Below are 27,966 nucleotides of genomic sequence, written 5' to 3' on the forward strand. Positions count from 1 at the left end.
AAATCAAACCCTTTTTGCAGGATTTTATGTTGATGCCGTAATACTAAAAGTTTTGTTTGAAACCACTATAAACAATGTCATAGTTTTGTATGCCACTTGCAGCCACTTTTGTTGTCTTTTGGGTATCAGTTTGCAGTGATCAAAGTTTGAAATTATGTAAAATCTAAACAACCTATACATGCTATTCTGCTTTTAATTTGTTTGGAACAAAGCCAGAAAACGGCTTTTAGTTATGTAAACCTTTGACAAGTCCTCTGGTTGTTCAGTGTTGGCCTATATAGCTTCTTGCTGTTGCCAGACTTCTTATAATATCTGCTGCAGATGGACTTGAAAATGCTGGCAAGTCTTATCTGTGGGAGCATCAATATCCTTTCTAAAAGATAAAAATTATCTCTGCCCTTGATGAATCACTGCAATGCCAGCATCCCTCTTTCCCCCAAAAGGCTCCTGGTGTTAGTCCCTGTATCCCACTTAGATCACTCCAAGCTTATTGGTGCTGAGATTTGTAGCAGCAGCTTCGTTACTTGGGAGTCAGGAAAATCCAGCTGTTTCCAAACAAGCCTTCATCCTTGCAAGATCTGTCCGTGTCTTGATAGTCCTGGCCCATCCTGCGCTTCGTAGCTATAATTGCTGCAAGTCTTGAATGTTAAATGACTTTGTCACAGGCTTCAAGTCAGTGCTGTACAACCTTACTTGATTGCCTAAGCCTCGGTGCAATGGAAGAATGGAGCAAATGTCCCTGTCAAGAAAGCTGGAGGGGGACTATTCGTAAAGGCTTGTGGTGATAGGATGAGTGGGAACAGGTGTAAATTGAAGAGGGGCTTCATACAAGGAATAATTTCTTCACTATGAGAGTGGTGAGGCCCTGTCCCAGGTTGCCCAGGGAAGCTGTGGCTGCCCCATCCCTGGAGGTGTTCAAGGCCAGGTTGGATGGGGCTTTGGGCAGCCTGAGCCAGTGGGATGTCCCTGCCTGTGTAAGGGGGTTTGGAACTAGATGATCTTTAAGTTCCCATAAGTTCCCATCCAATCCGAACTGTCTTGATTCTATGATTCAAATGGTGTATTGGCTTAGCGTGAATCTGTAACACAAGTATCTTCATGTGATAAGGCTTAAAAGACTTGTGTTCCTCTAGAAACTTTTCAGATGATCGATCACTAAGGAAAGGTGTCATTCAAGTTTGCATTTTTCAGAGCTGTAAAATCTTTTTGCTCCTTGGTATTTGGGCCTTTACATCAGGCAAAACCTACTCGTTTGTATGCAATTAAGACCTGGATACGCTGTCTCCACACCTTCCAACAATGTCCAGCTTCTGCTCAACTTTTTCTTCCAGTGATTGCATTAATGTTTTCCTGTAAAACCTCCATTATCAGCTTCTACCTTGCAAATTCATTGTTCTATTAAAACCAGAATTTTATGTGAACATTAGGAAAATATGACAAAAGTAACAATGAACAAAAAAAAAAAGCTTGAATCTCTGAGTAGTTGAGAACATTGCAGAATTAGAAACATATATTCCTATAGGAACAAGTAAGCTTAAAAGCCATAAAGTACTTGAAAGCTTTTATGGCTTATCATGAATAAAAGTAAGACCTTGTTGCACAAATCCACACGCCCTTGTGACAAGCTGCAGGGCAGGTTCACATCTCCTGACCTCTCCGCTTGGATGGCAGCTGCAGGCATCAGTGGCTGCCTCAGGGTTCAGAGCCACAGGGTGCTGGTCAATGGCCTGGAAGGCTCGACAGGGGCTAAGTCAGCAGGAGATTTAGCTCTTTCCAGTCTGGCAAAGAAATATACTCTTGGTTTATGGTTGGACTTGATGATCTTAAAGGTCTTTTCCAACCTAAACAATTCTTACATATATTGTATTATGCTCTATAAGATTATGACAGCTTTAGATCTTGCTGTATTGCTATAGACACAACCATTAGTGGGAAAAAAAAAAAGAAAAATCAACATGAACATTTTGGGGTTTTATGGGTGGGAAAAGCTCCTAGTGTTGGGGCTAGTCTGGAATTTTTCCCACTTAGTTTCTGTTGCCCATATAAGCCCATAAAATAATTACAGTCTACTCATAGAAAAGCTGCTTGCTTTCAGTGCCATTGGCATTACAAATTATCTGTCTAGAGATAGCCAAAATGTGTAGTTCAGGCCAGAGGAGGACATAAAAGGAGCATAAATGGTGCATAAATGTTATGCGGGCCTTTTGCCCAGCTGTACTTTGACCTAGTCCAGGAAAATTGTTCCAGTGGCATTGATTTTTTATTTTTTTTTTTTGTGAAGTGACTATCTGGCTGTCTTGTCCTTGCAAGACTCAGAAATACATTCACAACACAGCCCTGTGTCTGAATTAACTGCTCTGGCACTGCAGCGCAATCCATCACACCATCTGCACAGTGGGATTTATGATGCTCCATGCTGCTGGTGTCCAGTAACGCTGCTGGAATCAGGAACTTTCCAAGTTCTTTCCAAATTAGGGTAATTCCCAAATTAAAAGTGCTGCTTTTTGGACAAAGTAAGTAGACCTGCTTTAGTGTCAGGAACTCACTTATTGCTGCGTCCACATTAAAGTAAATCTTTATATGGCTCTGCCTTAGCAAAGGTGAGGGTTCATCATATGGCAGCCGTACCCTTAGGTTATTATAGTCTTACAAGCAGTGCTGTCAGAAATAAAATTTTAGTCTTATGGTGCACTAAGAGTTTCCAAGCTACTATTCATATTTTAAAAGCTAGGTTATTTCCTGTCATTTTAAAAATACTTTATCCATGTAGCATATTTTAGTAGCTTGAAGAGCTTTCTCAGGATTAACAGGGAGAGTGAAATTAAGGTGTTGCATAAAAAAAAATATACGGAAGCTGGTGAGGGGGCTGGAGAACAAGTCTTACGAGGAGCGGCTGAGGGAGCTGGGGTTGTTTAGCCTGGAGAAGAGGAGGCTGAGGGGAGACCTTATCGCTCTCTACAACTGCCTGAAAGGACGTTGTGGAGAGGAGGGAGCTGGGCTCTTCTCCCAGGTGACTGAGGACAGGACAAGGGGGAATGACCTGAAGCTCGGCCAGGGGAGGGTCAGGCTGGACATCAGGAAAAAATTTTTCACGGAAGGAGTCATCGGGCACTGGCAGAGGCTGCCCAGGGAGGTGGTGGAGTCACCTTTCCTGGAGGTGTTTAAGGGACGGGTGGATGAGGTGCTGAGGGGCATGGTTTAGGGAGTGTTAGGAATGGTTGGACTCGATGATCCAGTGGGTCCTTTCCAACCTGGTGATTCTATGATTCTGTGAACCAGATTTCATTCTGCAGAACCCAATTGCAAGACTTCTGAGGCCGTTGTTTGTTGTCTGACTCTACAGAGATGCTCAGCCTTCCCTAGAGAATGGGTGTGCTTCAGTGATGTTTGCAAGCTTTAATCTTCTTCACCCGTAGGGAGTGTGGGACTGGGTGGGGATTGTAGCAGCTGTGTGCCTGCATCCTCCAGAGGTGGAGTGGATCCTACTTTCTGCATGTTACCTGTGTTTGGCAGTCAGGGAATGGATCTTAATGTATTCAAGTCTAAATGCTTGGAAAATTTGGGTAAGTTTCTTAACAAAATGAAAAACACATTTGGCTTTACTCTTAAACAATGGTAAGTTTGTGTCAGTGACGTATATCTGCCATTGTATTTCACAACTTATGGGACCTTTGTCCCATTGACACACTTGGCCATTTTTTCCAACTCCAATTGTGTTTGCCTCTGCGGTTTTAATTTTAACTTTACCAGGCAGCAACTAATTACCATCTATAAAATTCCAGGGAGGATGACAGATCTGAGTGAGTGCTGGATCCTCCCTAGTCTCAAACGCATCCAGAGACTGCACACTGCAGCCGCCTTGTACAAGAGCATGTTGTTTCCATGAAGGAGATTCCTGCTTAAAGGCTGTAAATTGATCTGTTTGCTGTGTCAGAAATGTCCCTCTGCTGCCCTGCAGTTCTGCTGGTGTGTGCTAGGCTTGTTAAAGGAGTGAACCAAAAAGGGATTGATTGTTCAGTTCCTTTGCGGTCTCTTATGACACAGTTTGTTTTTATCTGCAGTGTTATTTAGCTCTTCTAAATTAGAGAAAACACATGCCTAGTAAGGATGAAATGAATGCTGAAGGCAGTCGGAAGCAATCGGTGTCTCTGGGTTTCCCCCAAATAAGGGACATACTAGACGGGCAGAAAAAATGGTATGAATGTTATAATATTATTAACTGCCCTGTAAACCTGATTTTTGTGCCTTATCATGTGTGACTGTTTCTGTGTGCGATCCCTTGTTTGCAGAATATATTAATTCTTTCCATGGCAGCCAAAAAACTTGCTAATAATGGCAAAAGGGACAGGCTCTTGATGGGCGTTGTGCTGTTACTGGCAGGTATTGAAGCATGGCACTGAGGTGTTTATTCCAGTCTTGTCTCCTGGCTACCAACAGTATCAGATGGGAGCCTGAAAGAGAGATTAAAAGAATAGCAAACCAATGATCTTGTCCGAAAGTTAATAACTGGGTTAGGCAAGCAATAGTCTGTACAGGAGACGAGCACCATTATTCTCTTGCTTCACTCTCTCCCTCACATAACTCACTGACTTCTCAAAACATTTTGTGTCGCATTAATATCTGAAAGTCACACTTCGGATCAAATGCAGGCTCTCCTGAAGCTCCACTATGGGTTTTTTACTTTACCAGCATTATCAATCCCTTTATAAGGCTGTCGGCCACACAAGCATCCTGGAACAGCAATGCAGAGCAGCTACTGGGGTTTATTGTTCTCATCTATTGTGAGAAATTGCCTTTTAACCTCTTTCCAGGGGGTTAATTCGTATGTGTGTTTGTTGAGGGGAGTAGATCCTAATTTTGTGAAAGTTCAGCTCTTCTGGACAGTGTTTGTGTGTTTGTGATTCTCGGTAACTAGACAATAAAAATAATAATAGAGAATAGGACTGGAAAGAGGCAGATTTAGGCTTAACATAAGGAAGAATTTCTTCACCATGAGAGTGGTGAGGCCCTGGCCCAGGTTGCCCAGGGAAGCTGTGGCTGCCCCATCTCTGGAGGGGTTCCAGGCCAGGTTGGATGGGGCTTTGGGCAGCCTGAGCCAGTGGGAGGTGTCCCTGCCCATGGCAGGGGGGTTGGAACTGGATGGGCTTTAAGGTCCTTTCCAACACAAACTATTCTGTGGTTCTATGATTCTTTTCAGCTCCCATTGAAACTTTCTGCCATCAGTCATCACAATCAACTTTACATTTTGTGATGGACAAAGAAAAGAGACCTTTCCAGCAATTTGTGCAGCTGAGCACACCTGATTTATGAGCTCAGCAGCACCGAAGAGGTGTTAAACTAACCTTTGGCCACCTCCTTGGTCTGCAGATTATTTTATTTTTCCTCATTAGTATTCCGTGATGGACTTGATAAAGTAATGAAATACCAACAGGAATAATTGAGATTATTTTTCAAGCAACATTATGACATTTGTTTAGCCAGCTACAATTGTCTTAACAATTGATTGCATGGTTGATGAAAATGCCAAATAATTTGAAATGTAGGGAATCGATTTTATTGATTTATCCATAATTACCTAAAAGTAGTCTTAATGGTATTTACATTTGGGTATCCATGGGAATGGGTGAGTTACTAAAGACAGTGCTGTCAACAGAAAATGAGGGAGGTTCCAATGCTGCAAAAGGTGAGACACTGTCAAATATTTGAAATCTTTTGGCCAAAATGAGTCAGAACTTTTATGCTTCAAAGGAAAATTTACCTGTGACGTCATTTCCCATGAGTTACTTCTTTTTTTTCAATTACTTCTCTTCCCCGACTGAATGCTTCTGTAAAAAGCAGTGTGGTAAGAAGCAACATCATCTTTTTTGTTGATCTTTACCACTGCAAAAACAAGCTGAATCCCCATCTCAGGTCAAGTCAAAATAAGAACTAAGATGACGTTTTCTAAGAGACTTTGCTCTTGCGTTGTTAATTACTGTAGGCATCTTACTTGGAGGGTGTATCAGGAAAGCCATCTTCCTTCTCAGTTTGGAAAGGCAGAGGTCGGTTCAGCATCTCTTTGCACTCACAGCGGTCATTGGCCCGTGAAGGCATCAGTCTGCGAAGAGCCCTGGGTGTTGAAGCCTGGGGAGGGACCCACCAACCTTGGCCAGCAGGCTGGGCGTGCATCTGAGAGTCCACGAAGCTGTCCTCTGTGGCTGCACACTTCCTTGGAAGATGTGTTTTTTAGCAAATAACTTCACCAAGGAAAGGTGATGATATCTGTACCGTAGCAAAGATTTTTTTGCATTTTATTGGGCAGCGCATTATAATGAAAACTGCTTGTTTAATAGCTAACCTGATTGCAGAGATTTCTTTCAGCAGCACTACAACAAATTGCATTAGTTTTAAATTAGAAGACCTATTGCAAGTTTTTGCCAACTACCATAATAAGAAACAGTCTCTTTGAATGAATTCAGTAAGTCTTCTTCCCTTAGAATATTAACTTTGGGGTTAGAGGAACTCTAATGCTGTCCATTTGCAATAGATGCTACTTTCCCAGTATCGTAGCCTTAGCTAAAAAATCCTAAATTAAATTGTCTTCTGGCATTTCCATTAGAAAACACTATTTCCAAGCTTTTATTGCTCTATTATAAAATTCTGTAGGTGGTGAAATTTAGTACGTAAGGTTATATCCGTGACTGGAGTTAAATCTTAGCTAAAATTTCAGGAGACGAATTTTACTGGTGCTTTTGAAAAAGATTGTAGATGTCTAAAGCTGGCTCTTTCCTTAAAGTCATCAAGAAACCACAGCCTAAGCTTCGGAGTGGTGCTTAAGAAAGGGAGAGAGGGAGGGCAGTTACACCCTGCCACAGGTTGTCCAAGGAGGTTGCCTGGGCGAGTCCACATTCTTGGAGGTACTGAAACTTCAGTTGGACACAGCCCTGAGCAGCCTACTCCAGTTTGACTGGAGACCCCCAGAGGCACCTTCCAACCTCAGCATCGCTGTGCTGCTCCGACTTTACACCAAGACCATTAAACAGGCAAGTACTCTCCAGGCTGAGCTTTGCATTGGTGCTGGTCCTTGGCAGGAAGTCCATCGATTTGAACAGGTGTATGAGGTGGTCTGTATATCCATGCGGATCCATCTGGCTGCTGGGTAGTCAGCGTACATTTGCAAGGGCATTTGAATAGGCTGTAAACCCTGATCCTTTTCTTTGTATACCGTTTATTTTTGTAAACATTTATCATTTGGTTGTCTAGTGTAACGCTCTTGCCTGTATTCCAACAGGGTTGTTCCATCAGCTCTATTTTAAGGTGCGAGATAGCTGTACTTCAGAGGTGGTTTTGTACGATAACACGTTGTGCCTGCTGTGTGGTATCTATCGTTGATAGTCAGACCACAAGTTTGTCCTTCGGAATTTTGTAACTTGCAGTTATTTTTCATTCATCTGTCCCCATTGTTTTAGAGGACACGCAGCACGGAATGTAAATGAGGGAAGAGGTGTCAGTAATTATAGATAATATGCTAAAACCGTTTCTGAAACATTTATTAGAAAATAGGTTAATAAAGTGCATGGTGCACCTGTGCTGGTGTAGAGGAGACGTTATGAGAAGATTATGCTAATGTAAGTATTTAGTAGCAAGTCTTCATTGGGATTACTGTGCTATTATCATAGTCAGACCAGGAATTGTAATTCAAAAGAGAGCAAATTATCTTTTTTTTTGTTTTTTGTTTTTTTTTTTTTAAGTTTTGACTGCTTTTTAGACTGATGAATTAGAGGATATTATAAGGAATCCTTTAAACTTTTCTTCTTTTTTAAAAGAGAGAGAGAGGTAGACTGGACAGACAACTGTCATGTACAGAAGTGTAAAATGAAATGGAATGTAAAATGTAAATGTAAAATGAATGGAAGTGTTTTGTGGACTGGGCAGTTGTCAGGTCTGGAGGTGTAAAGAGAGGTGGAGAGTAATAATATCACCAGGAAAGAGAAGAGAGAGAGAATTTGGGAAGAGAGAACGCTGCGGGGAGATGCAAGGAGGGCAGGTACCTTCATGCTCGCTCATTTTTAAGGCTGACTTTGGTTTGACTTTTTACGTGTATGAGGACACAATGTATTCTTGGTGTTTCAGGGTTAAAGTGATTGGAGAGTCACCATACGTATGCAATACCAATAGAGAAGTGGTTATAGGAGTATATTAAAATACCAGTTTTAATTCATATGTAAGTAAAAAGTGGTTTAAAATCTTAACTGTGCTTTGCAACGCTGAGAAGTTAAAAAAATATTTGAAGGTATTTGAAGTGATTGCTATTTAAAAGAAGGTTTTGGTATTCATGCTTTAGTGAGCATTTGTTCAGGTTTAGGTTTTGCATTGGGATTTCAAGGTCTAGGTCTGTTGTTTCATACACAGTCTGACAAGATAAGAGCAGTCTGCCTCATATATGCACAGTAAATTTGTCTCCCAGAGAAGCAAAAGCTCAAGCATGGAAAGCATGATGATGTGCAGGAAGGCTGATCAACTGTGATAAAGCATTCATTATCCTTCCATCTAAATTAACTGAAATGATATCATAATAGAGTTTTTTTATGACCTCACTCCAAATACTTGCTCTTTTATTGAATTATCAGCTAAAACTAAATTATTTTAAGCTGTATCTGTATATTCTTGTTTCGATAATTATTCTGTTATCAGGGAAGCTATTTGTTCATTCGTTCATTCTTCTTTTTTGATGTTTGCTTAAGAACAAATACTGGAGAGTACCTCTATAGCTCGTCTTGCTTCACATTTTCTTGTCAGAAGTATTTTGCGTAAGTGCTTACACTGTAAACCCGAATCCCTGGTTACTAGAGGTACCTAAATAACGTACTAAATGCAGTATACCCTGTGAATGTTTCTACTTTTCGATTTCTCTCTCTAGATTATTTGTCCAGAAAAATCTTTTTTTGTAGAGGCAGTTTGATCTCTGTGTGTGCGTTATCCCCTCCAAAGCTGAGGGGTGTGTTGCAAGCAGTGCGGGGCTTCCAGCTTTCCTCGACTCCCTCAGCTTTTGCAGATACTTTCCGATGATGTGAGAGGCTGACTGAAAGAAAATGGGGCATAGCGTATTTTTAAACATGAGTGAATGAGCAAGTCAGGGTAGTTGACTAATTATAAGAGGGAAGGGAGGAATTAAAACTGACTGTACCTGAGGAAGAGAAAAAAAATGAGTTGTTTGGCACAGTGACTACTGTTACACTTATAAATTGAATCCCTTTGTCCCTACTTCATTTATTATTGCCAGTTGGAAGTCTGGATTTGATATTTATGAACAGCCTCCTGGATTCAGTGAGGTTGTTTGTAGGCAAAAAAGAGCGTCTCTGCAAAGGCAAAACTACAGAATCAAACCATTATATTTTGCAGTACTTGGTGAAGTGATCTCTGAGCATACATCCATAGACCATAGTTAACCTTCTATGGCCCTGTTGGAGCGATTAATAACCAGTGACTGTAAAAATACCCAAATCACAGTAGTTGCAATAGAAGTAGGTTCATGGCTTGAAAACAGGAGCATATTAATTGATTTATCGACTCTGGATTGACAGCCATAAATGGGGAGAAATTAGGACTAATTTGTCCTTTTGCCCCAGACCAAGCAAGGTGAATGATACCTGACCAGATCAACAGACGTTTTTTTTAACCTGGGTACTTTTTTTTTTCGGCGGGGGGGGGGTGGGGGTGGGGGGGGTGGGGGGGAGAATGAGAATTTCTGCTCTTGATGGCCTGTCCTTAGCATCATAAAGTATTTCCTGATGTCTAACCTGTGCCATGGTTTTCTGTATTGCCCGTCCTCTTGCTTCCCTTGTCGGAGCTCTCTGCCATATATTACTGTCACTCTCGAAGCATAGTGACTTCGACTGAACGGTGTTCCAGCGAAGGCCTTTCCAGGGCTAAGCAGATAAGAAGCATTTCATGCCTCACAGTGGACCGTTACCCTGGCTGACCATTTTGCGATGCGGTAGCAGGCTGATGCTCAGCTGTTTTGCTGCCCACCATCTGACTAACGCACTTCTGCAGCATTCCATTGTGTGTTCATCCAATTCATTATTCTTTCTGGTTTATGGAGAACTGATAAAGGTGTCTTATCAGGAAACACATAAACAGTGATGAAATATCAAGAAATCCTGATGATGGTATAAGACCTCACTGTGATGGAAGCTATCTAAACACAGCATAAGAGGACAGTCCCGACTTCAAAGGACCTAACTACAACAGAAGAGACAACCGAAAGCTGCTGGTGCATTTGGGAGGCATCTCCAGTGAAGCTTTTCCCCAGAGGCTCAGCACACACAAATCTCATCTGTCCAGGATGTTAATTTTGTTATTTGGTAGTTACTTATGCCATTTACAACGGTCATTCTTCTTTCCACATATCCTGAAGTGACTTCCTTCTCTAATCATATTCCTTCTATTCCAATCACATAATAGAAAATGTTAATTTCCTTCTTTTAATTGGGTTGATAAAGTCTTTTGTCTAACAAAGCTTTTCCAATACGTTAGTGTTAGATTTTGTTGCTCTGTGTGACATTCTTGGTATTGCAGCAGAGTACATTGTGATCAGTCTCCGAACTTCTCTCTTTTTCAAGGTTTAACTTTTTTGGCTCTTCCTGACATGGATAATATATTCTTTTGTTAATCAAAACTGAACTTCAAGAAAAGCACTTCTTTTTTTATGCACATGCAACTGGAAGCTAATCTTCATTATTAATTGCAGCAAGATAAGGTATGCCACTGCGGACTGATGTTCTCCATCTGAGCACAGGAGATAGTTTGGATAATTGTCTGTTGGCCCAGTGATGTCCAAGTACACCGTTCATCTTTATGTGTGATAGCAGCAGCGAGCACATTCTTCAGTACAGAACTGGTGCACTTGATTTAATACTGCCTGTTCTGAAGAGCCACGTTTCCCCCAGTTTTTTCAGTTTCCTTAACTTTGACAGTGAAGTTATTGAAAACTGTCAGTACCTGCTGTGGAGGAGGAAGAAGATTAAACTAACACCTGGAATGATACATAAAATTTTTCTGCTTCCTCTTTCGAATTTTATTTGGGCATAAACCTGAACCGTTTTTACATTCATGAGTTGCAGCAAACTTCACAGATGATGACATGCCATTTTGTAGGTTATAGCCAAGAATTCATCAAGCAAATTTCTTTTCTAGCCAAACGATCTCTTCAGGGCAGTAATCTTACTGTCTGATTAACCGTATGACTGATGTGGCGCCAAAATGGTGAAGCCATGCCAGCCTAACTGTCTTGCTTTTACCATGTAGCCCTGTGTCCATTGTTATTTCTTCTGTCTCTTTTTCACTGAATTGCAGCTCATTCATGAGATAGTGTTCAAGTACTCCAGGTAAAAATACTTAAGTTTTTTCCTCAGCTTCACTTGATTTCAGTGCTTGGGTACAACAGCTGTAGCAGAATTTCCATCCAGCTTTGCATTTGACTTATCTGCATCCTAAAGATGCTTTCTATAGATCTGCCATCTTAGATGGCAAGCCAAATCCACATGTATTAGTAACTAAAAACTGAGTTATCTTTTTTTTGTCAGTGCTCTTCACTGTAGAATCACAAGAGCAAGTGCCTCATACCTGTGTTTTTCAGTCTAATCATGGAGATCAAACTCATTTAAAGTTTTTTGAAACACGTAGTGTCCTCTCTGGATTATGTGGTGGTTTGCTTTCTCCTAGATAAATTTGCTTCCAGAGGATGCTCAAGGATCTTCTACCCCCGTTTCAAATCAGTATTTTCCACATAGGAGTGACCAAATCATGGTATTTTCTTCCATATTATTTCCAGAATATGGACGTAGTCTCTAAGATCCTGTTTCAGATCCTGTGTTTGAGATCCTTTCACAGTTCACCACCTCTTCTCACTCCTGTGTCAGTATGTAAGAGAATATAAGACAGTCAGGAGTGTGGAGTGATAGTCAGTGATCCCTGCCGAAAAGAAAACTACATTTATGTAAATTCAGCCTTTCCTTGTTGGGTCCCGGAACAGTAAATATTTACTCTGAGGTAAAACAGTGCTACTGTGATAATCTCCCTCATCTTCTTGTCCAGGTGTGCTATACAACTTGCTATTTCTTGATGCCAATATTTTAATATATATTCTTAAAATTAACTTCATCAGATCAAAAGCATCACAGTTCTGCTGTTTTCTCTTGGCGCTAAATGATACTAGAGGGTGCTTTGAGTTTGGCCATGACAGGGTCATTCTAGTGACTTCAGTTATAGTACTTAAATTGGTTTCTGATTGCTCCACTTAATTACTTCCATTTTCCTTGGTTAAATCTGAATTATACAGGGTGGGTCTTATTGTTATTGTGCTATCAGTTATATTTCACTCTGAAATAATCATATTTTGACTGCCTCCTCATCCCCCAGTATTGTAGTAAAGGTACTGTCAATATTTCCAGCAATCCTTTCAGTACTTGTCGAAAAATGTACAAAATACTTATTAACTTACATTTGATTTGCAACTGATGATATAATCTTATAATAAAAATACTGGTCTGTTGACTTTCACAATAACTGGGCTTTCTTCACTTACGTACATTAGGAAGTGTTTTACCCAGTAGCAGAAGGATTGAGTGTATCATTAAATTAAATCAAATATAAAATGAGGTTTGAATAATTAAAAAAAATCAATGCTTAATCTCTGCATATCTTCTTTTGATGTTCTTTTGTAGAAAGTTGGGAGGAATACCTCCCTTCCTAAAGCAGCCTGGTCACAAGGGTAGCACATGGGCTACGAGAGAATGATGATGTTTAAACTGCAGTTTAACAGATGTGCTCTGCTACGGTCCTTTTGCAATAGCAATGTACACTAGATTCTGCATTATTTGTTCTTTATTGGTATTCAGTAGGATTAATATAAACGAAAAATGGAAGTTACAATTTATACAAAAATACTGGTATATAAAGTAATGAGATTGTTCCAAAGCTTAATTAGATGGAGCAGATTGAATACATTACAGTGATGTCTTTAGGCAAAATAATTAAATTGTAGGCATAATCCTCCCTGTGTTGGAACCGATTTTATCTCCATAAGGCAATGAGCATTAGGTGGCCCTTCCTACTATTTTAAACTACTAATTCTTATATGAAGACTTATGAATCTCATAATATTATCAGACTTGAAAACCACAAAAGAAAACGGGGCATAAGGCTACATCTCAAATTGTTGATAGTCTGATTGCATGAATAACTTCAGTTTCAATCTTAGTATATGTTACAGCTCAGTAATTGAATCATAGATCTAAAATACATATATCTGCAGTGTATTATTGTGTATGCTGACTTCATCTCATTTGTAAAATCTCTTAATGAAGTTGTTTCCAAATATATACACTGACAAAGATACTGGTGAATAATATGCAGAAGTGCTGTTCCTGAAATGCGTCTCTGGATATGCTGGATGCAAGTGCATAGATGCCTATGATTAGCTATAAAGTGTAATGTTGCAAAATGTATGTACGCCTGTACACCTACATATATGTATGTATTTACTTTTCTCTGTCATCTTTTATATTTTATGTTCTTTCATCTTTTAATTTTTCTTTTGTACTTCCTTTCATGAATTTGATTTTGATTTTCGTTTTCATGGTTGGATGCTTCCCTTCTCCATTACACCACTGAGGACTTCAGAGTACAGACACATCCTAGTGGTGTCAGAATTTTTGCCTTACTTTAATAATTAGTGTACACAAATGATATTTGTTTGTCAACCTGTAGAAAGATTAACTTTGTCATTTGCATTCGATAGCGAATCTCTCTTCTTAAAGATCGCTGTTGCGGGGCGGGGGAAGTAGTACATGTTGTGAGTGGCCTTTATCATTGCTGGTACTTTCAGGAGACATAAATCTCTACCACAGTCTGCTCAAAAGACAAGTTCATTTGTCTGGGCATTAGCTGGAAGTTTCATAGCATAAATTTAAAGTTTTCAAGAGGAATCTAATGTTTATATTGAAAATGGAGATTAGGGTACCAAAGAATAATATGTTTACTTTTCAGCACTATGAATATGTAGTGACCTACTTATACTTTACCATTTGGTTTTATTTTTAAAGCTTGTCAAACCGACTCCTGTTGCAATTGAAGTATCCTTTTTAGAAAAGCGATAAGCTATGTTAGATGCTAAGTTAGTATTTTAGAAGTAGAGCAGTGAACGATGTTTTGGAGATTGGCCTTCAACAGCATTTTTATGTATTATTGTGCCATAAGTAAAATAGTGTTTGCCTCATGTTTAAAAACATGTTTTGATTGACCTGCAAGGTAAAATACAGCCAGTTGCAGGGCTAGGTTAGATAGAACACTGAGGTAGTCTGACTTTAAATATATATATATATATATATATATATATATGCACGCTTGTTTTAATAAACAGAATTTTTAATGATTTCTTGATTATCATGAGATATTTTAAAGACAAGTGATTTTTATCTAAAACATTTCTTGTGTTTCTTCATATGCTAATTTACTTGATTAATTTTGAGAACATCTGCATATAATTCTGTACACTTAACAGTGGTGAGATCGCACTGCTTTTCAAGTAACAGCTACAAATTTCACTTGCCAGACAGACTCAGATTTTTTCGAATTGGGATGCCAAATGTACAAAGATACCACAGAAGAGTGTGTAATTATGTAATTTTCTCTTGCTCTTTCAGAGTCTTCCTGCGAGCAATTAATCAGTATGCAGATATGCTAAACAAAAAATTTCTTGATCAAGCTAACTTTGAGTTACAGGTAAGAAAAATATACCAGTGTCTTGAGAACTAAGGTTAATGTTGTAATAAATTTCTTCCCCAAACACACAATTTTGGTGTGTATATGTGTCATCAGGAACACCACCTGACCAGTTATCCTGATTAAGTCATTTCACAATCAGCAAGTATGTACAATCCGTTTGTGTCTCCCGGGTCTTCTCCTAGAGTGGTACCAAGTCTTACCCAGAGCATCATAGAAAACTCCTCCTTTCCTTCAGGAACAGCAAAAAGGGATGTTCTCCCCCTTTCTGCAGCAGCTACTTGTGCAGAATTATTGCCTCAAACGAGGAGCCTGAGGTTGCAGTGTCTGAATGCCCTGTTGACGAGAAATGTGCTGGTTTAGATCACTCATTCAAGATCCCTTCTTTTTTTCGTGTTCATGTGTTCACATTTAATTTTACTTGAATCATCAAACCACTGTCAATAAGGATTTGTAGGTGGGAAATCTTTGATGGAAATGTAAACACAATGAGGAGGTGTATTAAGAATATATCAAGAAACACTGTTACTTGCTTCTTTAAATATTTATGTGCATAATTTAGAATTTTCTGAGTTATTTTGTAGTTGTGCAGAAAAACATTTCATAGAATTAACGGCATCTATTCTTGTCTTTTTGGCGGCTTTCAGCTTTGGAACAACTACTTCCACCTGGCTGTTGCTTTTCTCACACAAGAGTCTCTACAACTGGAGAATTTTTCAAGTGCTAAAAGAGCAAAAATACTTAACAAGTAAGTCATATTTGTCATCTAAATCATGGACAAGAACTCAAGGTCTATTAACATAATTTTACTTTAATTTCTTAACTAAATCCATTCAAATTGAGATGCAATCATGGTATAATGAAAGGTTGGCTTTAAAAACATGAATCAAGTATTGCATGTGTTTCTACCCTTGAATCAAGATTTAAATTGCATGATTCATTACTGATGAAGACAGAATTTTGTACTGCAGGATGTTCATAAAGTCAAGACTTTTCAGAAGTATTAACGTATTATAAAACTGAATTTTTAAATCACTTTAGCTTTGTGGTTATTCTAACCTCATTTTACGTGCGCTCTTTATTGCTTAATCCCAAACGGCCTTTTAGAGTGAATTTTTGTAACTACAGCCAGTTTCACTGCGATATCCCTGAAGAATGGGTTTGTATAACTGCAGTCTTGAATGCTTTCCTGGTTAAAAGGGATTACATCGCCTGCCTCTGAACAGGGAACTTGAACTACCCTATTGCTATTTAGAATCCCACAGCAAATGAAACCTGTCAAAAGAAAAAGAGTGGAAAAAAGACTGGAGCATGAGTATTTTGTTTAATATCTGTATTTCTTCTAAGTTTTATAGGGATTCCAATGTAGTGAACTTTATCATTAATTATCTGAACACTGAAAAAAGCCAGTTATGTGTTCTCAGATATGGTGTGGGGATTCTCTTTTTGTGTCATAATATTTGTAAAAAGCACCTATAAAAATGGTTTATTCCCCTAGTCGAGCGAGTTATGCAGTTAGTGCACAAAAATGGGGGAGTTTCAAAGCTGTGATTCCCTTAGCAAGTATAGCTCAGACTCCTTATATGTACAGTATATATTAGAGAGAGAGAGAAAGAAGATGCGTTTGGTATCACTTCACCTTCTAAATTCAAGCCTTTTTGTATATTATTGTGATGTAAGAGATCACAGTGAGAATGGGAAGAGTTTATCACTGCTACAGTCACAAGTGATTTTAACATTTTGACCATGAGGGTCACAGGCTCTGAGCAGAAAAAACAGGGCTCTGTGTCCCGTCCGTCTGGGATTTTTTTGGTAGCTGAGTTTTGCCCTTCAGACTCATCCACTCCATCATGAATTTTGAGGTGCTTCCTTTGGAAGCTGTGCTTTACCCAAGCCTTGAAACAGAATTTTTAAGCACTGTGTGATCTAATATACGTACAAGTGACTCGTGGGATTTCCTTGATGAAACAGGAATATTTACAAGTTCAGTGGAAAAGCTCAAGTAGAGCTCAGGCTTTTGCACTTGTCTATAAATATCATCAATTACATCATAGTTATATATATTTGCAAATGTATATCAAGACAGGTAGATCTTCTTTCATTAAATTTAGAGTTTATGGAACAAAACGGGTTTGTACCAGATGGGAACCAATGATGCAAATTCTCTTTTGTAAGTAAGAGTGTAAAGAGTACTTACAAAAAGCAAAGCACTCCAATCAAAGCAGAGGGATCAAAGCTGTGGCTGCTGTTGGTCTCCCCTTGCTCTCTCTGTCCGACGATGGTGTGCACCTATGTCAGCATTTTACTTCAGATCAGAATCCTGAGCTGTAATTGGACTCGAAACTACTGTCAAATACATTTGTGAACTGATATTCCTTTTTTGTGAGGAAGGGAACCTTAGACAGAAATTTTCTTCAAGTGATTTTTATATTAGAATGAGCAATACATTTTGCCGAAGAAATTCAAGAAATCAACAGACATTCCTCACCCCTAATATAAATAAATAGATTAGGTTGTTTTAAAGGTGATTACTTAATGAAGTTTGCTAAATTGTAAATCTCTGTTTATAATGATTTTGCAACTTGTTGTTTTCAGTTAATTCATGTTCTGGAGACAAAAATCAAGATCATAAAATCTTCAAGATGCAATATATGTATGGTCTGGAAGCACTTTTATTGCTGTGTGAAATCACTGCTGTGCCAAAGAAATATAATTAATCAGTTAATATCACACTCACCCGTCTTTTAAAGTATATATTTCAATTAATATGTCAAATATTTAATAATTCAATTTTAATTATTGTAATTTGTAGGTTTTGCTAAATGTTGTATTTAAGCATTAGATAGTAACAGACTCTTAATGATGCAGAAGAATCTCTTTAATCCATATTAATGACAGGGTATCTCGCTATTATCTGACAGAAATCCCACAAGTTGCCAGATATTACCATTTTACTCATCTTGTTATTTAAGTAATGATCTTTAACATACAAATACTTTGTGTAACAAATACATTCTTGGAGCTCATTATGGTTCTGAGCCCCTTGTTAATGAAGACAACAGGATGTTTTCCATTCATTAAGCTTTCCTCGTATTAATGTGGAGAGTGAGTGCAATATGAAAATAACTCTGGTGGGAGGCATTGGTGCTACCAGCTTTGCAGCGGAGCAGAAGCAGGTTTAGCGGAGATGCTGAAGGATGGGGTCCCACCTCTGCCCTGGCTCATTAACTGCCTGGGACCGTTCACTTTTGGTCTAGCCTGGGCAGGAGACACAATCCCACTGGAACACAGAAACCTTCTCTTTCTGATTTTTAACATCAAGGTACAAGATGTTCCTTGTTGTATTTTCTAGGACAGTGCTATGCTAAGTGGGCATATAAAAATAAAATAAGGCCGTAGGCTGTGAAGCTTTGTGTTATGCTTCTTCCAGCCATTACCATTGGAAAAACAGAAAATGTTCACAGTTAATCTCCGTAACCACCCGTGTGTCCCAAAGGATGGGAAGATAATCTGAAAATATGACAAAGACAGGTTTTGCACAGGTTAATGTTTTGTGGCTGTTTTTCCTTCAGTAAGTAATGCTGCAGAAATTGAGAACTGGCGTCTTTCGAGGGAAAGTCAGTAGCACAAGGTGAGGAACAGAAGCTGCTGGCTGCATGGCTGTGTCTTTTCCAGGTGCTCTGAATAGATCTGGTGGCCTCTGTGTCTCCCCATTTTATAAAAGGGACGTTCAGCAAAGTCCAGTCTTTATGAGTGCATCACTGAGCTGGTGAAGGAAGCCGTGCAATGCTATTGCATGGGTTGAATTTGGAGAATCTTCTCCATAATTCTAAATATTTTTGAATGCTGATCAGATTTTGAACTGAGGTGTGTCTACTTAATGGTATTAGATTTTTCTTTTTTTTTTTTAATGATAGTTTTGTTTTCCTTTTTAAGGTATGGTGATATGAGAAGGCAGATTGGCTTTGAAATCAGGGACATGTGGTATAATCTGGGTAAGTAGCCTGAGCACCTATTGCTTAATGCTTTCACTCAGTTTTTCTATAAACCAAGTTAGAGATTAAATGATCTTACTTTCTCTTGAAATGATGGTAAGCTTCCAGGAGGCATTTAAAAAGCAGGTGACTTAAGAAATAAAGCCTTCTCTGCATGCTTATTTTGCCCTCTGGAAAGATCCATAACTGCAATCAATGTTTATATATCTTCTTTTTTTTTTCATGGTCTTCAACCTCATGCTGCATAAAAATAAACTGTTACAGTGATAGCTGTTGAATGGTTTTTTCTCCTTAATTACATATATATGTATACACGCACACACACATATACACACATTTGTATATAGACATATATATACACACAGGTACGTGAGGATGCAGTTACTGTAGCAAAATGAATGCATCTGAGGGATATCAGTAACTTAGCCTGGAAATTCTGTTTAAAGTCTGATTTGCAGTCTTGTTTGACTGTATCAAAGTGACTCGGGTAGATTAGTAAAGAGTAGGAACTTGGACATCCCTGGAGTTCGTAGTTAAATTAGGCTTATCTGACTATCTCAAGTCTGTGCTATTCTGTGGGTGTAATTTAGCTATATGGGGATTGAATTTCATGAGAAACTTGAGTATTTACTGTGACCCGAGTGTACTCATCTGCCAGATTTCATTTTCCTGAGCTTAACAGCAGAGACACTTCAGCTCTTCCGAGTTTTATCAAAAGTTCCTTAAATTATCAGAAATAAATGCATTTGCCACCTCGCTTATTTCTCTAGCTGAGCTGTTGTTGCTGAAACTTGAAAAAAATCAGCATATATAAGAGAAGGGAATACAAGCGTTCATAAGTATTTGATATCACAGAGTTTGCATCTGCTCTGCTGGAATGATGAGAAAAGGCTTCTGGGAGCAGCTGAGTTCACTTTTTATTAGAAGCATCTCTCATGAATTAAGTGTCTGGAGAACAGATTAGGGCATAGTACACACCTGATATGTGACTTGACAGACAGCTAATAAAATCGGTATTGTGCTTGATGCTGGGTCAATATCCTGGCAGCCTCTTCATCAGTAATTAGCCAAATCCTTCTCTTTTCCAGGCTTACAGACATGTATTCATCTGGCGTCATGCATTCCTCTAGCATCTTTGAATTCTTAAGACTTTTCTGCTTTTCCTGGCATTTTCTGGACTGAAAGTGTGTGCACATATATAATAAATGTATACTATATAGGGTACTGTATAGCGTATAGATATACGTCTAGCTGTTCTTACATGATGTTTTATTCAGTGTGGAGACTGTGGAGTGCATTGTGCTTTTTACTGCTCCTACTGGCTGCTTTTGAACAAGTTATTTAGTTGCTGTAGGGTTCGGTTTTTCACATTAACAGGGAGATGATAATAATTTCTTCTGGAGTTTTGTGAATCGATTGGCTTTGGGGGGTGGTGTTTTCTTCAATATTTCTTTCTGTGCTGTCACAAAAGCCTTTTATTTTTAATAGAAATTTCATAAACCGATTATCCAGATAGATGACTCCGTGACCTCCGCTAGCTCTAATGTCTACAATTCTATAAGTGTCTGGGATCATTAATGCTGGAATCTCACATGTTGAGGGACTCAGTAAATTGCTGCTTTTGCCAACAAAAGCTGCGAGAGAAAGGTAAATCAGAGGCAAGACCCCAATTCAAGGTGGCCTTTGTGCTTCTTATAATGAGCAGCTTGCTTTTTCTCCTCTTCTTTGTAATATGGATGGCCCATGCTGATCATTTTTAACTTCAGGCTCTTCACCAGCCTCAGGTGTCACAGCATCGTTTAAGGAAGAATTCTGACTTATCTCTGAAGGGGAATTGTTTGCAGGGCACTTGACGCTGTTTTCTTAGAAGTTGCATTGCATTAGTAAAATGATTAATGTATATGTTTAAAAAAAAAGCAGAAGTGAAAAGTTGTAATTCTTTCATATGTTTTTTATGACTATGCCAGTGTGCATTAGATACGATGACTTTTCATTTATGTATTAAAGGGTATGGATAAGCCTCGTAAAATAACGTTTCGTCTCATCAGTTTTTGTTCATTGATACCATGATTAACGTATAATGCCTGCTGAGTTAAAACTCCCCAATGGGGAACAAGACACTCCTTTAGCTGTAAAGTGTTTCTGATGCAGTGGTGGGTGTAGTATTTGTATCTTCCTACCTTTATCCATAGGAAAAAAAGAGCATGTATAGTGGAGAGCAACGCTAGGTGTGTGCGCACACTTTAAATACCTGTAATTTAGGAGTAAGATTTTTGTTTTAAACAGGGAATCACATACAAGATATCCAGCCTGACAGATTTTGTATTTAAATCCTAGTTGTAGCTGTCCTGTGTGGTACCCTACTAGGTTTAATCCTGAAGGCTTTAAATTTGAGGGCTCTGATGCAGCAGCAATGAGGACAGCTTTAGGGAGCATGTCCCAAATGTGCACAGCCTCCACTGCTTTGCCTTTCTGAGAGCACTGTGAGGCTTGCGTGCACCAAAACCAGTGTATGTCATTCTTCATAGGCTTCTTTCCTTCCATATCACAACCTGGACTTTTAAATTATGTATTATTTTGTGTCACTGTTTTGTTAGAACTGGGGCTTCTTAGACCTTGATGAGACTTTGGTAAGACAGTAAGTATCAGAGAAGCATAAAGAAAGCTGTGACCTCTCTCTTGAAAATGTAGGAATGCAAACAACACATGCTTAAAAGCGTTATGCGATGCAGCTTAGCGTACATAAAACACAGTTTTGACACTAGCTTATGTGTACCAGTTTTCAATAGTTAATGGTTTCAATGGTTATATGTTAAAGAAATTGTATTGATGTTAAAAATAATATCCTTCTAATGAAGTTGGTCAAGGAAAGCCAGCTCAGAAGACATTGCTTTTCTTTTTGACATCTGAATTAGCTAGAGGGAGCTGGAAAAGTAAAATTCTGGGAGATGGAAAAGTAAAATTCCCGAAGATGAAGTGAAATGGGAGCTGCTGCCATCCTCCAGGGAACTGCCCACTGACCCAGCCTTTCCTTCCAGGTGCTTGACGTCAGAAAAGTGGTCTTGACAGAGACATTAATGTTGTTGAAGGGAAAGCCGGGGTTAAAAATAGATTTGAACTTTAAGCGTTATGTAAATAGAAGTCATTACAGATAACACTCTCTGAATTAGTCATGCATGTTCAGAGCTGACCTAAGTGAGAGGTGAGGTTGCTGGTAAAATATTCAGTGTTTTTTGTGGCCCAAATATAAATTAGAAGAGCTTGGTAAATTAAAATCACATGTTATCCAATAAAGAAAGCTCCTTCGGTGTGATTTCTAGCAGTGGAGTCGTATTACTGATGTGTGAGCAGTCTGAACAAGCACATCTCATGGCAAGGCAGAAGCCTCTGCAAGGGGAAGGTTTTGCATGTTCAAGAGAATACTTCTATTGCATGTGGTTCTTGAGGCAGCTGCACAATTTGGTTTTCAGAAGAGAATCCTCAATTTGCTTCCAGCCTTGTCACATTTTGAGTCTCTGCGTGGGAGTTCCCACACTCATGGAGAAAAAAAAGGTGGATTCATTGTTGGGCTGTTTATCAGAAAGTGCTGCCTGTGACAGGCAGCTGGGGTGGATGTGGTGGAGTGCCAGAGAGAGATTGTTTCCTTTCATGTTTTACTCTCATGCTTTCTTTTGTGGCACAACATCACACTGGATCACATCATCATAGCTAACGCTTGCGTGTGCGTCATGACATCACTGATGTGTGTCGTGGTGTCAGAAGGATGTTACGCAGGGCTTTCAACCGTCTCGCCTGGTTGGTGGACAAACCTTTTCTCCACATTATTGCTCATGCATGTTTGATCAAGAAAACCAATCAGGATGGCTTGATGTTTTAATTTGTGCTGCCCTGCCTTCCTGTAGTTGCTGCTGGCCCCGGCTCCAGCCTGCCGCAGCCCCGGCACAGCTGCCCACAGCAGGACTGGCTCTGGGCAGCTGCAGGGAGAGTGCTTCGCATCCAAAGCAGGCAAGCGCCGGCTGTGCCGCCCCGGCAGGTCGTTCCCCTTGTTTTTCTGTGCAGCCGAGCTGCATGAGCTCTGCTGGGAGCCACCCGTGGACCCTCCAGATGGCATAAAAAGCTAAGCGGGTTTCAAACAGCAGGCAAGGGATCTTTTCACAGTACAACGTACAAGTGATTTTGATACGTTCTGCTGATAACTCATACACTTCTATTCCCCCCAAGTCCTTCTGAATTTCATATTCAGAGAAATTCTCTGTCCTCTTTGATTTAAAAACTCTGTTGAATATTATCTGCGAGACAGCACTGCTAATAAATGCAAACTATTGATGAACAACTAGAAGGCTGAGTGCGTGCAGTACAGCTTCACGGGTGGTGGGGCTGGCTGCTGCCAGCCAGGTCCTGCGTTCACCTTGGCAGATGTGGTGGTGAGCAGCCAGAGGTGAGGTCGGTGGCTCTCCATGCCTTTGCCATCAGATAAGCTCTTCAGTGAGTCCCTCTTTGAGCAAGAGGTTTATATTCCCCTGGAGAAGAGGAATGAGGATCAAAGATTTTTTTAAAAATCTTCCTTTGTGAATTTGCTGGTTTTTACATCTAAAATTCGAAAGATGTAAGTTACTTTTCTGAGGGAATCCCTGTGCTTGAAGCAATGGAAGAACCCACAGTGGCACACAGAGAACTTTGTGACATTGAATTTGTGCCTGATGGATAACTTCTGTCACTATCGTTTGGTTTCTGAAATATTGACTCTGACACATATAAGGCATAATACAAGAAAACTGTCACCTGAGAGGCCAAATGTAGTAGTACTTGTAAAAGAGACAGAGGAAAGCTTTGCGCCTCTCACTTGATATTCCTCACCAACAACCGGCATCGCAGCATCATACCAAGTAGCAATTTTAGTGGAGTATTAATTTACCCTGATAGGATTGCTGATGCTTAACAGAATTCTGAAGTTTGCTAAATCAAGTAACTGAAATTATATCTGTTAAAAAAAGGAGCGTGTTTTGTTAGTAAAGGATTGCTTGATTACTTTTGTTGAGATTTATGTTGGTTCTGGTCAAAAGTGTAAGTGCTAATTATAGAATTCCTCGGTTACTGCTGTACCGGTGTAGTGCAGTTGAATATAAATGCATTAAAATCTGTTTACGTTGTATACCACTGGTAACTGCAATGGGAAACAAGACTCCTAAAATGGAGGAAGCTGAAGGCTCCTCAAATTAGCTCAGCTCTAAAGGCGTTTGGGTTAAACCACAGCAGTGGATATATGAACCGTGGACGAGTTTGATTGTATACATCCATTAACATTGCACTTGTGAGAAACGTCACCAGTTGTGTAGTGAGGTTCAAAGGAATCCCAGCCTGTTGCTAAGAGAGGAATATATTTGTATATTCTGCCATCACGGTCTCTGTCTGAAGCTCTCCAGTGCTGTGCTACACTGCTTTACACCAGCATCTTCTCATGGAGTTGTTGAACAGATAACTTGGAGAATGTAGAATCTACATTCTCTACACTTTAGCTAATTATATGAACTATAACTGGATGTTTTTAACTCATCCGGTGTTTATTAGATGCCATGTTCCTGGTAAGGTTTAATTTCTGTTCTGTGTGTGAAGAGTATAGCAGGGACAGTTGGGGGTGGTGCAGTTTCCTCTCGGAAAGATAAATGTGAAATAAAGTTGGCCGGTCAGATCAGCTCTCGAAGAAAGAAGACATATTGTCGGCTTGGTAAGATGTAGTTTCATGTCTCCAGGCTGTGTAAGTATGTACTTGTGCTGACACTTTGATAGACGGACACAGAGAGTGTTTTGTACACTGCGGAAGATAACGGAAGTCTAAATAAGTTAATACAAGTGATGTGCCTCCTTCTCTCCTGACCATAAGCTGTATTAAAAACATCCAACTTGAAACTTAATATTAGTGTTTAAATACGTGTGCTTCGTGGAAAATGTGGGAAGTTCTAGCTTGAATAGTAATTCAACAGCTCTTTTTAATTTAGGTTTATACATGCCACATACTTCCCCTCTTGTGTCATAAATAGTAATTTATGTTCCGGTTGAGTCAGATCTTGAAAAGTACTATCTTATGATATATGAGAATTTATTGATACAGCTTTTATAGCAATTAATCTTCTACCAAAGTCAATGGATATCTGTTAACTCTGAAATCTGCCTTTCTCTTACAGGTCAGCATAAAATCAAGTTCATTCCAGAAATGGTGGGACCTATCTTAGAAATGACACTGATCCCTGAAACCGAACTTCGAAAAGCTACAATCCCAATCTTCTTCGATATGATGCAGTGTGAATTTCATTCTACTAGAAGCTTCCAGATGGTAAGCAGTAGGCTACAGATATTTGAAGTTTGTAAGAAAGCTTTAACTGTTCTTTGACAAACTCTAATAAGAGTTTTTGTTATTTCATATTTTTCTAAAGAAGAATATAACTATGTATTTGCTTTACTTCTCTAACTCCTGAGTGGTGATAGAGTTTTCATCCATTGGTCTTAAATTCTTCTTGAAGAAAAAATTTGCATGAAATAAATGAAACCTTTCTTTATAATACAAAAAGAGAGCAAAGACACGTCTTAAATTTTCACTGTGACTTGGAAAAGGAGCTTGTTTCTGAGTTATATTGGACATAAAGGAAGCCTGGTAGTGTGCAAAAGAAACTATAACCTGTAAAAACTCATCATCTCTAGTATCTTATAATTTTGAAACTCTGCTATTTCACAGATTTCGAAGAGGGAAAAAAGCTATCCAGTGTCAGTGTTTCTCCATGCTATGAAGGCACTGTAAAATCTAAAGCAGTAATGTAGCATTTTTAGTCTACTTTATTTTGACATGCTGAGGAAAGTCCTTGAATAAGCACAGACATTCTTATCCTGAAAGCATCAACTTTTGAGAGATGAGTGGAGAGAAAGAAAGTTTCTTGGCATCGTTCATTTGACCTTTTTTCCCTTGAAACTTTGCCTTATGGATTGACCGTAAGACTCGTTAGGCCAGGTAGTGTTACAGTATAAGCCAGTGTAGCTCCTTTACACTGCGAAATTTCTGTCAGTTCAGAATATGAACTTGTGAATTTTGCAATAAAGTTTCATGTGCGTTGTTTACTTTTTCCCCCTTTATATTGGCAGTTTTCTTTCTTGGATGAAAATCTTATCCTTTCCCGTACATTTTGTGAGCTGTGATTCATAACCAGCTCTTAAGGAATCTGTAGCTAGTGTAAATGAATATCATGGAAAGGCTTAAAGAAGGGAAATGGCATCAGCTTTATTTCTTTGATTTGTTTTGTGCTGGATGGTGTGCAGAAAGGTTGTGAACTGTATTTTGGATCCATCTAATTACTGCATAATCATTCCTTCTTATGTTTGACTCCAATGATACTGTAAAGATTTAAATGCTGTCTGGGATGCCATTTAAGCAGTTTCCAATCAGATGCTCTCTTCTGTTGCTTGTCGTTTTTTATTTGTACAATTATATGGATCATGAAAAATCTATGGGTAACTTTATAGCTAAATTTATGACCCTGTATTTTCTTGACAGAAGGAAACCAGCTTTGTGTGGTATCGTCAGCTGATTTTAATAAATGAATGTCTTAAATATTTCACACAAATTCTTTTTGCCTTTTGAGAAGAAAAATGTCTTAAGTCGGAGATGTCTTGGATTGTAGATACTCAATATCTATTTCCTATGTCAGTATAACTTCTTTCTTTATGGACATAGCATTGATATGACAGATGCAGAGGTTGTAAACCTTTTTCAGTGCATATGGAGTGAACAGTTATGTGTAATGGTAAATAATCAATCTGTCCATTTACAGTTTTGCAGATAACGTAGTTATATAATTTGCTGAGTATCCCAGATTGAACTTTGGGGAATAAAGATCACATGGATTATGGAAAAGTCTAGGTTGGATGGGACTCCTGGAAGTAATCTGATCCAAACTGGCCCTTAGATTGGATTATCTGGGACCGTCTGAAGCTCAATATTGAATATTTACAGTGTGGGAGGTTTCACCACTTCTCTGGATGACCTGTTCCAATGTTAAAGACTTTTATTCTTTATCCAGTTGGAATTACTCTGAACCGACTTTTGCAGCTGGTATTGTCACTGTGCACCTTTATGAATAGTGTAAGTCCATCTCCTTTTTAACCACCTTTTAGACGTTGGAAGGCTTGAGTGTGCTTTACTCTAGACTGAACTAATGCAGTTCCTTCAATCATTTGTCAGGCCAGGTTCTCCTACACTCTGGTTATCTCAGTGGCCCTCCATTAGACCATCTACAGTTTGTCACGGTCTCTTTCAAGCTGGAGGAACCAAAGCTGGACACAGTATTCCAGCCATGGCCCAAGAAGTGGAATAACCCTGTTGATCCTCTGTCTGTACTCTTGTAGGTGCAATCCAGGATACGTTTTGCCTGCATTTAAGAGACACACTTCTCCTTCATATTCAGCTTGCTGTCTACTGTGTCCTTTCCAGCAGAGCATCTTTCACTGCTGTTTGCAACTATTCTACCTCAGATTCCTTAAATATTATGCACTTTTCATTGGCTGTTTTTGAGACTGTCAGGGCCATTAAACCACTACCCTTTGAGATTGGAAATTTAGCCACTTATCAAGTGCATTGCTGAGAAAATTGGGGAGATTTTTGGGGAGATAATTTCATCACAGAAGGCAGTCAGGTTGGTCAGAGGTGATTTACCCTTGGTAAATCCATATTGGCTTTTCCTAGTCACCTTCTCGCCTTTTGTTTACCTGGAAATAACTGAAGTGGACCTATCTGGCCTGTAGCTTCCCAATTCTTCTTTTGTCTCTTTTGTGCTTAAGTGATAGAAATATATATAAAACAATTTTAATATTACTAGTACTTAGCCAAGCTTTCCTAGTTAATGTGTCAGTGTAATGTTATGTCGTCGATATGCAACTACCAATTATCATTGTCCAATGTTCTTTCAAAGAGACCTTCAAAATTCGATGGTTGGCTGCTGTTAAACTAATCTGCCAGAAATCCAGTTATCCAACCTTGTTAGTCACATCAACAAGGGTTTAGATTGGCTGCATTTCTCCAGCAGATGCATAAACCTCATGATTTGTGGGGGAGGAATTTAAATTTTTTGCAGAACTTCTATGCTGTGATAGCTTGTGTTAGAAACAGACGGCTTTTCCCCTGACAGTTTTAATTTCAGTATGAATTGGTTTGACTGCTAAA

General features: G+C 39.2%; 1 protein-coding gene across 2 annotated transcripts in view; it reads left to right on the top strand.

The window, feature by feature from the left end:
- DOCK1 (dedicator of cytokinesis 1) overlaps positions 1-27,966 on the top strand; it is a 321,093-nt gene that overhangs the window by 220,402 nt on the left and 72,725 nt on the right. For both annotated transcript variants that reach the window (XM_054072202.1, XM_054072203.1), the window contains exons 30-33: positions 14,688-14,766; positions 15,414-15,514; positions 18,703-18,761; positions 24,944-25,092. In XM_054072202.1, the coding sequence (XP_053928177.1) occupies positions 14,688-14,766; positions 15,414-15,514; positions 18,703-18,761; positions 24,944-25,092 (388 nt within the window). The remainder of the gene's footprint in view (positions 1-14,687; positions 14,767-15,413; positions 15,515-18,702; positions 18,762-24,943; positions 25,093-27,966) is intronic.

Source organism: Cuculus canorus, chromosome 7, assembly GCF_017976375.1.
Source record: "Cuculus canorus isolate bCucCan1 chromosome 7, bCucCan1.pri, whole genome shotgun sequence".
Classification (NCBI taxonomy): domain Eukaryota; kingdom Metazoa; phylum Chordata; class Aves; order Cuculiformes; family Cuculidae; genus Cuculus; species Cuculus canorus.